General features: G+C 30.2%; 2 protein-coding genes across 4 annotated transcripts; both read left to right on the top strand.

Moving 5' to 3' along the window:
• The first annotated feature begins 1,208 nt into the window (after positions 1–1,208).
• LOC113846396 (beta carbonic anhydrase 5, chloroplastic-like) lies at positions 1,209–4,522 on the top strand. 2 transcript variants are annotated; one of them, XM_027474594.1, is made up of 10 exons: positions 1,209–1,328; positions 1,433–1,560; positions 1,696–1,751; positions 2,389–2,541; positions 2,641–2,689; positions 2,867–2,980; positions 3,085–3,138; positions 3,445–3,527; positions 3,625–3,730; positions 4,074–4,522. In XM_027474594.1, exons 1-10 carry the CDS (start codon positions 1,313–1,315, stop codon positions 4,275–4,277), a joined length of 963 nt encoding a protein of 320 aa, XP_027330395.1. In that variant the 5' UTR covers positions 1,209–1,312; the 3' UTR covers positions 4,278–4,522. The 2 variants fall into 2 exon arrangements, with proteins under 2 accessions (XP_027330395.1, XP_027330396.1); XM_027474595.1 differs by lacking the exon at positions 2,867–2,980 and having other exon boundaries at positions 1,217–1,328; positions 4,074–4,485.
• Positions 4,523–6,104: 1,582 nt separating this feature from the next.
• LOC113846540 (AP-4 complex subunit mu-like) lies at positions 6,105–13,463 on the top strand. Of its 2 annotated transcripts, XM_027474937.1 has the most exons (14): positions 6,105–6,223; positions 6,869–7,017; positions 7,111–7,205; positions 7,734–7,937; positions 8,379–8,495; positions 8,597–8,725; positions 9,858–9,984; positions 10,381–10,484; positions 10,592–10,696; positions 11,076–11,170; positions 12,090–12,177; positions 12,311–12,371; positions 12,474–12,547; positions 13,187–13,463. In XM_027474937.1, exons 2-14 carry the CDS (start codon positions 6,921–6,923, stop codon positions 13,283–13,285), a joined length of 1,395 nt encoding a protein of 464 aa, XP_027330738.1. In that variant the 5' UTR covers positions 6,105–6,223; positions 6,869–6,920; the 3' UTR covers positions 13,286–13,463. The 2 variants fall into 2 exon arrangements, with proteins under 2 accessions (XP_027330738.1, XP_027330739.1); XM_027474938.1 differs by lacking the exon at positions 6,869–7,017 and having other exon boundaries at positions 6,106–6,223.
• The last annotated feature ends 2,702 nt before the right edge of the window (positions 13,464–16,165 follow it).

Here is a 16,165-nt window from a genome sequence, read left to right as displayed (position 1 = left end):
CTTTGGTTTAATATTCCTGTTTAAATGTTTTATAGTTTTTTATAATAAAAATTTTAGTTGAGTTGGGTCCGAGAAGCTTACTCGGCTTAATACATGTTTTAAGGTTGAAAGAGTGTTTACAAATTGTTCACCAACAAGGTTCTCATGTGATAGTGAAATTCGAGCTCACTTTTTATCATCTTTTTATTCAATATTTTTATTAAAATAATTTATACAAAATAATATGTTACATTTCTATTATATTTTTGTTAATTATATGATAAACTTTTATAGTGAGAGATTTAATTTTAATAGTTTTAAATTTTAAAAACTACATTTGAGTAATTAAGAATAAAAATATTAAACTTATACATAATTTAAAGTATAAAAATTAAAACTGTAATTAAGCCAAAAATATAAAGTTAAAATTAGATAGATATTCATCTTAGTATATTGAACTATGGAGGAAAAAGAAGGAGGATATTTTGGTATTTAGAGAAACTTTTAAAAAATAATCACACAAGAAGTCTCCAGAAATCTATAGAAGAGAAACTTTTAAAAAACACATTTGTCAAAGTTTATTTATTATTTACTTTTTCCTAACTGACTTGAGCGGAAATAGTTATTTAATTTAAAGAAATAAATATCTTTTTACCAGAATTTTCAGAGAATTTGAAAAATCCAATTAGTTTTCTAAATTTAAGCATCAACAAATATGCTATATCGAACTTAAATTCTTATATCAAAGATATCTTAGAATATTTTAAATTAGATTTAAAGAAATAATATATTTGTTTTTTTCATAAACATTATATAACTCTTAGTTTACAAAAAACATTTATCTTCCTTCACCTATCGTCTAAACATATCCTTGATTGAATGCGTTTGGTTGACCCTCTAAGATATGATTGCACAAATTCTAATTGAAATTTGGGGCTTAGCCACAATTTTATAATTGGAAGACTAGCACAAGGAAAAGGAGAAGATAACGTTGCAAAGCCAACAGGGAAAGTGACTTTGAGACAATAATAGACATAGCGTTGATGTGTGGCTACAAGCAAGTCCCACAAAATGGGATAGCTATAGGGAACGTGTAACCAACGGATAAGTCTATATAATTGAGTGTTATCCATGTCATCTTCCCGACGCTTGTCGTTTTGCAATCAAGCCACGTGCATCTTCTCATTCCACAACACAAGACCATAATCAATAATCAAGGTTGTACATCAATTTAATTCACTATTTTTTTAAGGATAAATATGGCATGATTTGTGATGCAGAGGTACTTTGTACTTTTTAGTCACTGTTCATCATTTGTTAGAGAGACGAAGAGATGGCGTTGACAATTAGTTAGTACCACAGTTTTGCTACACCTATCAAAAAATGTAGTAGTTTCTATTTAATGTATTTAAGTTAGTAATGTGTAATTTAATTACTGGATGATCCATTACAGGATCCAGAATGAGTTCACTTCTCCGATCAAAGGCACCATTACCTTTAGTGGGTTCATACGTAAATGGGGATTCATGGTGGTGCTTACCAGTTTGTGGTTCAGCGTCAACAAGGGGTTGCCCAAAATTCGTGAGTTTTTCCACTGTTGTGCTACGTTAAGCTCTGTTGTTAAAAGCTATTAATCGAACACTGTTTTTTTCAAATTTCAATGTTTGGTTCTGATATTGTTTTGTTTTGTTTCTTCTCGTCTTGTTGGGTTTTTAGATGAATTGGGTAAAAATGGATGGTTGCCGTGCTGCAGCATCGTTGCCTTCATTCAAGTAAGTTGAAGTTTGTGATGCCAGCCAACAAGGACTTCAGTTTATTCATAAATTTTGTTGAACCAAAGGGGTTTCACTTTGTGGGATGCTAACTTCTTGTGGAAAGACTTGTTCTTTCCGGCTTATATTTTTACTCACTACAATGAATTTTTCATGTTAGAACTTTAAAAAGTTTTTGTGTTATTTGGTTGGAAATGGTGTTTCTTCTTGGGCTTTAGGAACAAACTTGTTATGCAAAACTATATAATAATATAATTTGATTTCTTTGCTTGAAAGCAAATAACCATAAAAATATTTAGCAAGAAGGTAAAAAAATAAACCACCATAAATTGAATTCCTGGTAAATAACCATATAAATATGGTTTGATGCATTATTGTCTTCTGATTGATGATTAGGACTCCATATTGAAGGTCATTATACCCCATCGGTTTTTTTGCGTGGACATTATTTCCAGAGTGATTTAGATTGATGCCATACCAAATACAAGCTTGCAAAGAATATCCTCGTTTTTTTCTATCAACAAAACAGTGAATTTATAGGCACACTTTTCTTGCGCCAATTATGAATTTGACTGAATTATTTGAATCAAAAGTAACATTTAATTACAATTATATCATTAGTTTTCATTAACTGTAGGGAGAAACAACAAGAGGTTCCAAGTAATTGTGTCAGACCCAGTCGTGAAAATAAAGGTCTTGATGTGAGGTACATGGCCGAAGCTGATGACAACCAATATTTATTTGGTTTGATGAAACAGAGATTTCTGAGTTTCAAGGACCAAAAGTATATGTAAGAGTTGGGTTGCATATTTTTCCGAGTTTCATAGTTGCAAAAATTTGTTTCTTCTTGTTAGTCTAGTATCTTATGTGATATATTTCTTCTAGACAGAAAAGAGTTGGGGCATTTTCAAGCACTTGCTGAAGCTCAATCTCCAAAGGTGATAACATATACAGTGTCCATTTAATTTATTTGTTTCTGAACTGTTCATTCTTTGGCATGAATAATTTCCAAACCATCACATTTTAGCTTAATTTTGTTGGCTTCTTGTATGCTATACTTCTCTGTGTTGTAAATATACTGAGACATTGGTTTTAACTGATAAATCCAAGAACAGTTTATGGTAATTGCTTGTGCAGACTCTAGGGTATGCCCCTCTAACATATTGGGATTCCAACCAGGAGAAGCATTTATGATACGTAACATTGCCAATCTTGTACCTGTGATGAAGGTATTTGCATTATTGCTTCTGATTATTTTTGCCTATGTAGCTAACAGGACCTTCAAACGATTAATTTTTATTTCTCTCATCATTTTTATTATGTTTGAGGGCAGAATGGACCATCAGAGTGTAATGCTGCTCTTGAGTTTGCAGTAACTACACTTCAGGTAAGCACTCCACTTATTTATGAAGTTTTTGTTTTATATGAATCTTACATAGATTTACACTTCAGAATGGAAAAATATATTGATTTCTGAGTAAGCTTCTAGGTAGAAGACTTAGCAAAGAATCTCAGAAAATGCAAATGAGTGTTTAACATTTGAATTTGATTGAAGAAATAATGTTGAATATCCCTTCTCTATGAGACAAGATGCTAGAGAGACTATTATAATGCTAAAGACTATCTATTATATGCTGTGGTAGGCTTTATCTTGTTTAACTGTACAATTCAAAATGGTTGCTGAAACTTTTAGGTTGAGAATATATTAGTCATTGGTCATAGTAGCTGTGCTGGAGTTGAAACACTGATGAGAATGCAAGAAAATGCAGAATCAAGGTATCTGTTGCTAACTGCAATAACTCAAAATATTTTATTTCACCATTAAAACGGTTGTTATTCCTCTAGTTCTCATGATTGTTCATTCATCCTCCAGAAACTTTATAAACAAGTGGGTTATCAATGGGAGAATTGCCAAATTGAGGACAAAAGCTGCCACAGCTCATCTAAGCTTTGATCAGCAATGCAGATTCTGTGAGAAGGTATACTCCATATACTGCATTATGCAGCCAATTCATGTGAAAGTTGCCACTAGTAACATAATCAAATGCACTTAAATTAAGGATAAAACTTAGGTCTAGTTACTTAGGTGTTGCTGGTGTTGTTTATTAATCAAAATTAGAGTTTTACTTTGGTAATGTGCAATAACATTAGATACAAATTTTTTATTGAAGTAAATCTCTAATTTTAATTGATAAACAACACTAACAGCATCTAAAGAACAACACGAGTTTTATGTTTTGTCCTTAAAATAATTCTGTACCACTTGGTAAATTCTAGTTTTGGAAGGCAATTGAAGTGATGATGTCATTCAATTTTTTACAGGAATCTATTAACCAATCATTAGTGAACTTGCTAAGTTATCCTTGGATAGAAGATAGAGTGAGAAGAGAGTTGCTTTCTCTTCATGGAGGGTATTATAATTTCTCCAATTGCTCGTTTGAGAAATGGACTCTTGATTTTAAAGAATGCAATGTCAAAGAAGAAGGAAGCAGTTATGCTGTCAAAGAGCAAGAATTCTGGTGCTGACTCTGTTGCTATCCCAACAGGCTTGAAACTTGTCATTCATGAAGCTGAAGTCAATTGGAGGCATATAACTCAATAAAGCTTATGTTAAATGCCAGAATTAAAGGAATGATTTATGCTAAATACCGTGTCAACTTTGTTCTGATTGTAATATTTCTGGAAGCTAATGTAATGAAGCAAAAGCTGTTCACATTTATATGTACCAGGTTGAACTAAGAAAGTGTACAAATAAAAAACTCAAGATTTAGATCATGTTTGATTTCTATTTTAAAAAAAAGTTTTCTGTTTTTAAAAATAAAATATATCAAACATGCCCTTATTTATTACTAACTTAAAGTAACGGGTAAACTTAATCCACTTTAAAGTGATGTGAGAAGGTGAGTTATATGAAGAGTGCTGAGTTTTATGAATGGTTTTGAGCTTGGTAATCTTTCCATGCAATGATCTTCACATTTGTATATTTTTAAAGAACTATTTAATTCTTTTCTCTACCAACATATTACTGGTGAAAATGAAAACCATTCTAAAAGAGTTTACATGAGGGAATCACGATGTCTTGGATTTGTAAGATGTCTATTTAGTTTCAACAGCAAGAGGAATGAGATACAAAAGAGTTGCACACCATGCATACCATAGAATTTTCTTCACAAAATATGCAGGGCCATTTTGTTAGGAGCAAGAAGAGGAACATGTGAATTTATTTTTTTTGGGTGGTTCGTGTTTTTAATTATTGCTGTAGTAATTACTATTTTATATTGTATAAAAAAGTTGTAAGAAGTAAAAATAATTTTTTAATGAAAAGTATTATAATAAAAGATCTTTTGTTAAATTAAATTTATTATTATTAAACAAATATTTCTTCACTCTAATTTTTTGATCTATCTGAGTAAATATAGGGATTTTTACTTTCTTTTATTTATTTATTTATTTAAAAACATAATTTTACTATATATATATATATATATATATATATATATATTTATATAAAACAGATACGTTTCTATCTATTTCACTTTCTATCCATTAAAGTGTAAATTATTAATGATTATTTTTAATATGTAAGCTAAATTAAAATTTATTGTCGTGTATAAAAGTATGTATATATACTTAAATTTTAATTCTAGTCTATACAAAATACTTATTTTTTTTATTTTAATCTCAATGTTCTTAAAAAAATTAATTTTGGTAAATTTTACTGATATGATTTACAAAAAAACAAAGTTATTGAATTCAGCCTTAAAATAAGAAATTATTAATGATAAAATTTTATTAAAAAATATTTATTGTGATTTTATAATTTAAATTATTTTTTCATAATTTTTTATTTTTAAATGTTAAAATTTAATTCTAAAAACTGAAGTTAACAAAATCTGAAAAATAATGTGATAATATTTAAATTAATTATATTATTATTTAATAGTAATTAGATACTAAAATTAATATTTTTAAATAAATTTTTTAATATATACTTAAAGACATGTGGTAAAAATATAATAAATTTTTATTAAAAATATATAATCTTAAATTCAATTCAATACATTAATAATGTTAAATTTATAATTTTAATAAAAAAATTATTATTTATTTATTTATCACCATATGTTTTCAGACATATAAAAAAATTATTGTTAAAATAATAAGTATTATTAAAAAAATTTATAAAAATAAAATTTAATGTATATTTTTTGAAAAAATTAAAATATAATTAACCCTCTATTCTTTTACATCCAACGAAATAAAAGTCCACAGTAATTATAGAACGAATAAGAAATTATTTATAATTAAAAATATATATACAGCCGTTAAATGCAACGAAGACCGAACTGTTCATAGCTCAGAAAACAATAGCCATTACCATAGGCAGTAGCAGCTGCGTGCATCGAGCGAAGCCATGATCTCGCAGTTCTTCGTCCTCTCACAGCGTGGCGATAACATTGTTTTTCGAGACTGTTAGTTCTCTCTCTACACCACACATTTCCATTGCGATTCTTCTGTTTTTTGTTCTCGGATCTGGTGCTGCTTTTTTTTTTTTTAATCCAATGTATTGATTGATTCATGTTGCACTAGAATGTTTTAGTTTAGCTTGCTGATCCGGGGTAAGACTATCGCTAACTCAATATTCGGTAATTCGAGTTCGCGCTTCCAGATCTTACTTGAATCACATCTTGATTGCGCGCTAATTGCTATTTACTTCCCTGGAAATCAATGAAGACGAGTATTCCGTTGCTAATTTCTTTTAAAGATATCTGAATACTAAGATTTAGATTAGATTAATGCGCTTTTGAATTTTGCTACACGAGCTCAAACACTTTGTAACACATCTGGATCCGTTAGAATTTGGAATGTGTTCGTAGATATGCATTTTAAGAGAAGGTTAAGATTAGTGAGATCTGAATTGGAAGCTGTCCTATAACACACTAAAAATGCGTGTTTTTATCTGCTACTTGTATTCACTGCAAGTTTTGGGAGCCATTGCGCTGCTACATGGATTTTCTTAAACCGTAGTTCGAAATCTAGTTGGTGCTTCTGGTTTTACCTTGTCTCTTTTTCAGTTTTCTCTCTGTGTTTTCCTCATTTTATGTTGCTGCTTGTAGTTTCGGATTTCCCAGGTCAAGGAAATTGAACATTAAAATATGGCTGAATGGAATGCAGACATATGGCTGCTTCTATTCTGCAAGTGTTTTTGGGAAGGGTGGATGGAGTGGGGGGAACATCATTATTATCGCTAGAGATTTATCATCATGTTAGTTTTTATATTGAATAAAATTTTAACCTATCCTAATGCTTGGAACTTTTACTGTCATAGTGAATATTACTAAGTTTATCTTGATTGCAGACCGTGGTGAAGTTCAGAAGGGAAGTGCTGAGATATTTTTCCGTAAAGTAAAGTTTTGGGAAGATGGGGGGCTGCAGGAGGCACCACCTGTCTTTGTAGGTATTATCTTTCGGAATCAGGCAGAGCATATTTAATGTGCTTTAGGCTTGAAAGATTATGTACTCTAATTAATAATTGCATCTTCTTTTTCTCCCCTAGATCACTTTTCTTTCTATCCTATAATATAGTTGTTTTCATTGGGATATCAACCACCATAGAATATCCAATTTCCTACACCTTTGCTTCGCATTTTACAATTGAAAAAGTTGAAGTGTTTAAAATGTTAATGTATAAATGGAAGGGGAAAGGTTTCTGGTCTGTTGATTATTGTTAGATGAATGATCAGTCATGCTAACTATCACTATGTCCTGCTCCTGTTATTGATATTTATTATTTTCAATGTCATCTGCTTATGGTTTTGATAGCAACATAATAATATATAATTTACTCAAATTTAAAATGTGTTTGAATCTCATAAAATCGTTTTTATTGAAGCTGTGAATTTCTATTCACTTTATGTCTTTTGCAATTCTTCTGGTAGAATACACTGATTTCTTGTGTTATTTTGTTTGTTCATTTGACAGAATGTGGATGGTGTAAATTACTTTCATGTGAAAGTTGTTGGCTTATTGTTTGTAGCAACTACAAGGGTTAATATAGCACCTTCTTTTGTCTTGGAGCTTTTACAAAGAATTGCTCGTGTTATTAAGGATTACCTTGGGATTCTCAATGAAGACTCCTTGCGAAAAAATTTTGTGCTTGTGTACGAATTACTTGATGAAGTTATTGTGAGCTTCCACTCTTGCTCTATTTGGTTGTTTACTTCTTTTGAGCCTAATTTCAGTCATATATTTTCTTAACTGCAATGCTTCATTGAATTAAATTAGCTAGCCCCCTTTTTTATTAATCTAATCTTCACACTTGAGGCTCATTTTCCTTGCTATCAAATCTCACTACCATCGGGAAGTAAAATTTTGAACTGTTAATAACAGTAGCATTCAATATACATGACAGATATGTTTGTAATATTTTTCTGGAAATGTAAAACAGAAAGTACAAACTTCTCTAAATTTCTGATGGATGTTGTATCTGTTTTTCTTGTTGAAGAAGAACTGTGAGTGCCTATTTGGAAACATTTTTATGTTTTACTCCTTTGACCTGTGATTTACAGTCAGTCAATTATGTATCCAAAATCTTACTTTTGAGCAACCTGATGTCATTGTTTGAAGGATTTTGGCTACGTACAAACAACATCTACTGAATTGTTGAAGTCCTATATTTTCAATGAGCCGCTTGTAATTGATGCTGCACGTATGTTACCCCTTGGCCCTGCTGCGATGTTTGCGGTATGATGATCTATTTTTTTTATGCAGCACTTATTATTTTTCTGTAATTATCACTTTCACTTATGGTATTATTATTTATTCTTAATTTTGGTTGCATGCAGCAAGGGACTAAAAGAATGCCAGGGATAGCTGTCACAAAATCTGTTGTTGCTACAGAGCCTGGGGGTAGAAGGAGGGAAGAAATCTTTGTAGATATAATTGAGAAAATCAGCATCACTTTTAGCTCTAGTGTTAGTAAATACATCTTAAAATATTAAATGACTCTGAATTTTACTTTGTTGTTCCATTATTGCTTCATCAATCATGCATCCTGAGTATAGATGCTTTGCATATGGTTTTCAGGATTCTAATTGGCAAAGCATAATTATGATGTGCTGAGAGCATGGATATCTGAGATCAAATTTCACTCTTGATTCTTGATTACTTGTCATTTAGTTAATATAAGTAAAGAAACATTAATTTCAATTAAAATTTTATTGACTTACTCTTTACTTAAATACATAATAGAAATGCTTAACTTGTTTAATGAAATAAGTCAATGTAGGATTAATTTTTTGTGATGCATTATAGTAGACTAGCAACGTTTTAGGATTAATTTAAGATAAGATCAGGAATGAACGTATTAAAAAGGAAGTAGAAGTAGCACTCTGAGTAAAATATGGCAGAATCTTGCCTATGATGGTTTGGCCATGTGAGATGCCGACCAATATAAGCTCTACTGAAGATAGCCAATTAGATGCAGAATAGTTGTTACAAACTCAAAAACAGAATCTTGAGTTTTCTGAGAGAAAGGCCAGAGAAAATTGAAAAAGAAAGGATAAAACTGTATGAATTATAGAGAAGGGAATTCTCGTTCCAAATCCAGAGGTTTTCCTTTCAAAATCTTAGCTAATGCTTGGTTCTCTCAATACTAAGAATGCAGAATGAAATCATCTACTCCCCTCCCTACTATTTAAGCTAACTATCTAGCCAATTTTGTAACAAACTACTTTTAACCACCTAACTATTTTTGTAGCTCTATCTTCTGTTTTGCTTTCACATTTTTCATTCCTATGTCCTTGGTCCTAATAATACTCCTATTGATAGTCTAATAAATTGAGGTAGAGGATGTCAAGAAAGACTCTTAAAGATCAAGCACAATCTATAAGTCTTTAGAAAAACTTGGTTTTGGTGGAAATGACATTGTTTAATCAATTTAGCTGACTCTCTCTAGCATGATTTTTTTGTTCTATTTAATTTGTGTTTAAAGTGCTACTCAGTGTGATAGGGCTTTGTTTATTATTGGGGGGTTGTATTTTCAAATGGTTCACTTGTCATATGTTTTGTTCATCGTTCTTAGTATTTTAAATGTGATTTGATCAGGGATATATTCTGACTTCTGAAATTGATGGCACCATACAAATGAAGAGCTATCTTTCTGGCAATCCTGAAATTCGATTAGCTCTTAATGAAGACCTTACTATTGGAAGAAGCCAGGGAGCAGTTTACGGTATCTTTTTCAGTTTTCGTCATTTTTAATGCCCAGTTCTCTGTCAACTAAACATTTATGCTTAGGATTTTATCCTCCCATTTCAAGAAAGAAAATGCATCAACAAATTTGACTATTATATATACAGGTGTTTGATTTTGGGCAGTTGAAACCATATGTTGATCTTATGAATTTTGATTAACAATATGAAGATAAACAACTGTGTATTCATTGATGTTTTTGCTATGAAACTTTCTTTGACATAACTTTGGGAGTATCATGTTAATTTCTTCAACTGTTCATTGTTATTCCTTTTGAATCTTTTTCCCATTGACTTTCTCACTGATTCAAGTATTGTTTCCTGCGGTCTTCCAACATATGTAATGATTTTGATATTTGGAAATGTTTCTAGAGCAGGTAATAGAAGTTCAGCTGGCTCAGGAACAGTTATATTAGATGATTGTAATTTCCATGAATCTGTTCGTCTTGATAGTTTTGAAATGGACAGAACACTATCCCTGGTGAGTACAAAAGTAATCTTGATCATTAAATTTCATAATATAAAGGTACTTTATGGACTTGTTCCTTTTGATTATTTATTATTTCAATGGTATACTGCCAATTTTAGGTACCACCGGATGGTGAATTTCCAGTCATGAACTACCGAATGACACAGGAATTTAGGCCTCCTTTTCGTATTAATGCTTTAATTGAAGAAGCAGGGTCCCTTAAGGTGATTCCTACTTTACAATAGTTTTTGTCCCCTTATTCTTTATCTTTTGTTTAAAACTTGTTTAGGTTAGTCTTTTATCTTTTCTTTATCTTGTGTGTGTTTTCCTTGAACAATAGCAATTTTGGTTGGGGAATAATATTATCATAATTCTCTATATCCTTTTAATAAATTCTTTTTGCACCATTTTGACATTTGAATAATATTTTCAATGTTTTAGAATGTATCAGAACTATCAATTCAAATAAAATGTGTCAAATTATGAAGATATTATCAAATTTTTCCCCTCCCCCTTTTTTTCATTGTGTGTATTTTTGTGTGTTTACTTACAATCCTGTGTCTTTTCTTGCAGTCACTAACACAATTGAAATTGCTATTGCAGGCAGAAGTAATTCTTAAAGTAAGTGCTGAGTTTGCCTCAAGTGTAGCAGCAAACACTATCAAAGTGCAGATGCCACTACCAAAGTGTACCATCAGGTTTTAATCTATTAAATAACCAGAATTTATCTTTGACTCTGATTTTCTTTTAATTGGAAATTTTTGACAGAACTTGTTGATGCATTTAAAAATTGAAGTCTTTTGAATCCTCACTAAAGTTCACCTAAGGAGTTTTTTGCAAAAGAGTAAAGCTGGGTAATAAAATCATGAAGACATTGTTGACTGATTTTACGAGTACTAATTATATAGTTTTAACAATTCCCCTTGGATATATAGGGTTGCTTTTTAACACTGATTATGCTGAAAGGAATTTTGAATACCCTATTAATTGTCAATATTTGTGTGTCACTAGACTCTAAAGTTATCGTCAGATCATCAGTTGTTTGTAATAATTGGCACACTCATGTGGTTCACACTTCACACCACTTAATTTGTTACATATAAAACCATTAATGTGCTTTTGGCCAGTAGCTTAAGCTTTTGGGATACTTAGTTCATTATATGATATTAGAGCCTCTATGATAATGTGGTCTAGATTTTGATCCTTACTGCCAGAAAGGGTGGGCCTGTGGATGCTTCATGCACTGAGGGCTCCTGTTTAAGGGGGTATTACATATAGAACCATTCATGTGCTCTCACCCAACAATTCATGACACAAATGTATGAAATCTGGGTGAGCATGTGTAGTTTGAAAAAAGAGTTCAAGGGAAGACTTCCACTGTGTCAAGTACCATCGCTCTTTAAACCTTAAGCTATTGGCTAAGACTAAACACTACACATGGTAGAATTTTTAAAAAAATATAATCAATAACGTTCTAAAGAATGTCACACAGTATTTTGTTTCTATAACTGTACTACAAAGGTTAGCATATCATGCTTCTTGCCCATTTTACCCTATGGATAAATGATGACTTGTATTATAGTTGCTGATGTAAATTGTTATACGGAATTGTTTCAGGGTGAGTTTTGAGCTGGAACCTGCAGCTGTTGGACAAACAACTGATTTTAAAGAAGCAAATAAGAGGCTAGAATGGAATTTAAAGAAGGTAATATTTCTTGTCATTTCTCAACCTTTTTTTGTGGGTGTCATTGATTGTCACTCTTCAAAGAAAGATTAAAGTACATGATTCTGGTCATTAATTTCTGATAAAATAGTCACTGATAAGTGCAACCAAACAGATTGTTGGGGGATCTGAGCATACTCTACGTGCAAAACTAACCTTTTCTCAGGAATCACACGGTATTTATGCTTATAGTTGGTGCATGCACAAAATGGATTGTTTGCTTTTTCTTTGGGTGAGTGATTAATATATCATATTTGTGCAAATTTGTTTCTTGACAGTTAATATAACGAAAGAATCTGGGCCTGTTAGCATGACATTTACTATACCAATGTATAATGCATCACGGCTTCAGGTAAACTGATTATGTCAACTCGCTGGTTCCTTTCCAGTTTTGATTTGACTAAATACCTTTCCTTTATCAAACATGTGCTACCCTATTAGATTAATTTGATGGTGTTCATTCGGTGATCTCCTTAAAATTGTTCATAATAAAAATTAGTCTAATATTAGATACACTATTGTGATTCTTGTTCTCTATTTGTCATGTGGTTTCTATATGTGCTGTGTTTGAGCAGCCATGTCTCAAAACTTGGTCATGCTAGTAGTCAGTTATCCCCGAACATGGTATATAATTCCTTTTGATGATAATTAAATACTCAACGTGAATGCAAACGCATGTCATTTTTATGAAATAGCGGTACCACCCCTACAACAGCAACAACCTCGTCTCACCCCATTTTCTCTTTCTCAATCAGGTTGGAAAAACACCCATTCGATGTTTTGGGCCAGTTAAACTAATAATTTTGTTAATATCATATGCTAAAATCAAATTTTTGGGTGCCAAATGCCATTTGCTAAAACAGAACATGAAAATACTTTGCCATCTACATGTGTTGAGCATTGCGTGACTGAAGTTGGCATGAATGTTCTGGCAAAACCAAAAGAAGGATTCGTTTGAATGTGAAGTGCTTAATATATTTTCTACATACAGGTCAAGTATTTGCAGATATCAAAGAAATCTGCGACGCATGAGCCATACCGGTGGGTTAGGTATGTTACACAGGCAAATTCCTACGTCGCTCGTATATGACGCCGCAGAGCAACACCCCCCCCCCCCCCTCCTCTTATTCTCCAGGCTTTATTTTTTTTACTTTATTCTTTATCTGTAAATTGCATTTTAAGTGTCGAATGACGTTAACAACGTTCATTATACATACACAAGCTGATCGTTCAACCTGGATGAATTACATCACTATTTTTCCTTATTTTCCCATTCCATAAACTGGTCCTGTTTGTAATAATTTGTTTCATTTGGATTATGTAAAAGAGAACATGAAGTCGTGTATTTATATTAATACTAATCGAGGTAGAAAAGTTAAATATGGAAATAATCGATTTGAGAGAAAATTTGTTGATGATAGAAGACATAAAACCTTAATAAACTAAAATAAAATTAGAGTAATATGTAGACAGCAAAGAACAAATGTGAAATAGTTAAGCAAGAGATAACATCTAGACACAGCTTAACGCGGTTCATCCAAGTTGCGCTATATTCATGGACAATGACAAAATCTCTACTGTGAATAATAAATTAATAATGTACAAAGATTAAATCTCACAGAAACCCTTTTAAAGGACTCAACCTCTTGTAAGAAAGAATCTTATATGAGAAAACTAAAGTATTTTCCTAAAAGAAACTAACAATATGATTGTCCTATATATTCATTAAAGATACGAAATATAAGGTTTTAATCTATAACCAAAGATTTATTTGTATAAGGTATGTCCACGCCTTAACAGCTTATTCTTTTCCGTTGTCTGACAAAAGATCTATTGGACTAAGGAGTATATATGTTTTAACAATTACATCTCCTGTGATAGAACAAAAACTTACTTAAATAAGGTACATTTACATCTTAACGGCGATACCCTTTTCTAGTTTAATAGAAGCTTCATCGCAATAACGCATGTCGAAGCCGAATTGTTAATTCTCTTATTTGATGGAACAAAAACTTTACTTTAATAAGATATTTTTACGCTTAATTGATTATTTTCTTATATGATATAGATTTTTAAGAGAATTTATGTTACATCTTCACAAAATGGGACATGATTTTCTTATACTGGTATAAGTCTAAAAGCTCTTACACTAAATTTGAACTTTTCATTTAATTTATATCTAACAAGTTATAATTTATTACTTTACTAGCCGATAGATATAAGTTAAATGAAAAGTTTAAATTGAGTATAATAGTTTTTAGATTTACACTAGTATAAGAAGATACTTCCTTTCACAAAATATAATCAAAAGTTTCCATCATAATACTCGATATGTGAGATGGACAGGCCTTTTTTAACCATAGAACAAATTTCCATTTGTTTTAGCAAACACACTAACTTAACTACAAAATAAAATACCTTTTCTCTTCTAAAATAACGAATGGAACAATTAGGTATCCAACTTAATTAAGTATTTATTTAATAAATTCTTATTATATAAAGATTTATATCATAAATTTAATTACAAAATTTAGTATAATAAGTTTTTAAAAAAGTTTATTTTGATAAAGTATATCAATAAACTTACTAAAATAAATTAAAAAATCTTATGAGAGTTATAAATTAATTTTTATACACTTTTTTAAAATGTTTTTAAAATCCTACATAATCAAGCGATTCCTAACATTATCTTACTATTTACCTTATTACAATTTTTATGAGTTATATTTTTATAGCACTAACCATTGAACTTAATAACAAAAATTGCTTCCATTTCAGGTTATCCTTATGAATGTGAACTTATATTTTATTTCTAGTTTGACTTTATCTTTTATTAATGAAAAATTAGATAAAGAAAATAATCACCTTAAGTAAGTTAAGTCTAAGCATTGTATTATTTTAACAAGTGAAAGTCAACAGTAAAACTTTATTTGTTTATATAAATCAATCAATCAAAATTGAGTATCTTTCTATTGTGTATTTTTTTAATGTTGATAAAAGACCTAATATAAAGAATTAATAATAATTTTATTTAAAGTAATAACATTTAATGTTAACAATAAATTAAAAATTTATTTTTAATAAAAATTATTTGTTGTGTGTCATTAAATATACATTAAATAATAATAATAATAATAATAATAATAATAATAATAATTTCCTATTTTTTTAATGAATTAATAGTAAAGATTGTTTTTATAAGATTTAATATTAAGCCTCAATTTTTGAAAATATGCTAGCAAAAAGTTTCTAATTATTTAGACTAGTATTAAGATTATATGTGAACAAAGTTTGTAAAGTTGAAGTATAATTACTTAGCATGCTAAGAAAGCATTTGTTACTTTTTTTGTTATTCCTTTAGTCACACGCCCGATTTTCCTAATGAAGAAATGAATCCGATTCCTTGGTCATGTAGAGAACTAAAATCCATCCTGTTCACCATCAATGATCGTTCATTTAGTAATTTGCATTTCCTTTTCGGATGTTTAATTTTACATGTTCATGTTGTATAAAAAAAATTAAAAAAATCAGTTTGTTTGCCTTTCAGAAAAGAATTCGTGTTGCTCTGAAAAGAAAGGAGTTGTTTAATTTCAAAAAATTATTTTCTTTTTATTTTTTAATTACAAAAATGTTAGATTCTTTTATACTGATTCTTATTTATAATTATTTAAATAAGAAGCAATAAAAATAATAAAAAATATTTTCTCTATTTTTATAGAAACATTTAAAATAAATAATAAATTTATAGTTAAAAAAACTTTTTTCTAAAAGCAAACAACCCAAAGCTTTATTCAATAGCTCATGGAGGAAAAAGGAACATAACTTACAGTGTTACAGGTTTCAATGCCTTTTTAATCTTTCCTCTTATAGAAAGTCCATCTTAGCAACTCAAACCCAAGACCCTGTATGTTGAAATGGTTAATCTCTCCAACTTTATTAATGCAGATGATATCAAAACATGGTTAGCAAA

The sequence above is a fragment of the Abrus precatorius genome, unplaced genomic scaffold, assembly GCF_003935025.1.
Source record: "Abrus precatorius isolate BTA unplaced genomic scaffold, Abrus_2018 Scaffold8, whole genome shotgun sequence".
Lineage (NCBI taxonomy): Eukaryota > Viridiplantae > Streptophyta > Magnoliopsida > Fabales > Fabaceae > Abrus > Abrus precatorius.
Note: the sequence above shows the minus strand (reverse complement) of the source record. Positions and strands in the feature narration are given on the sequence as shown.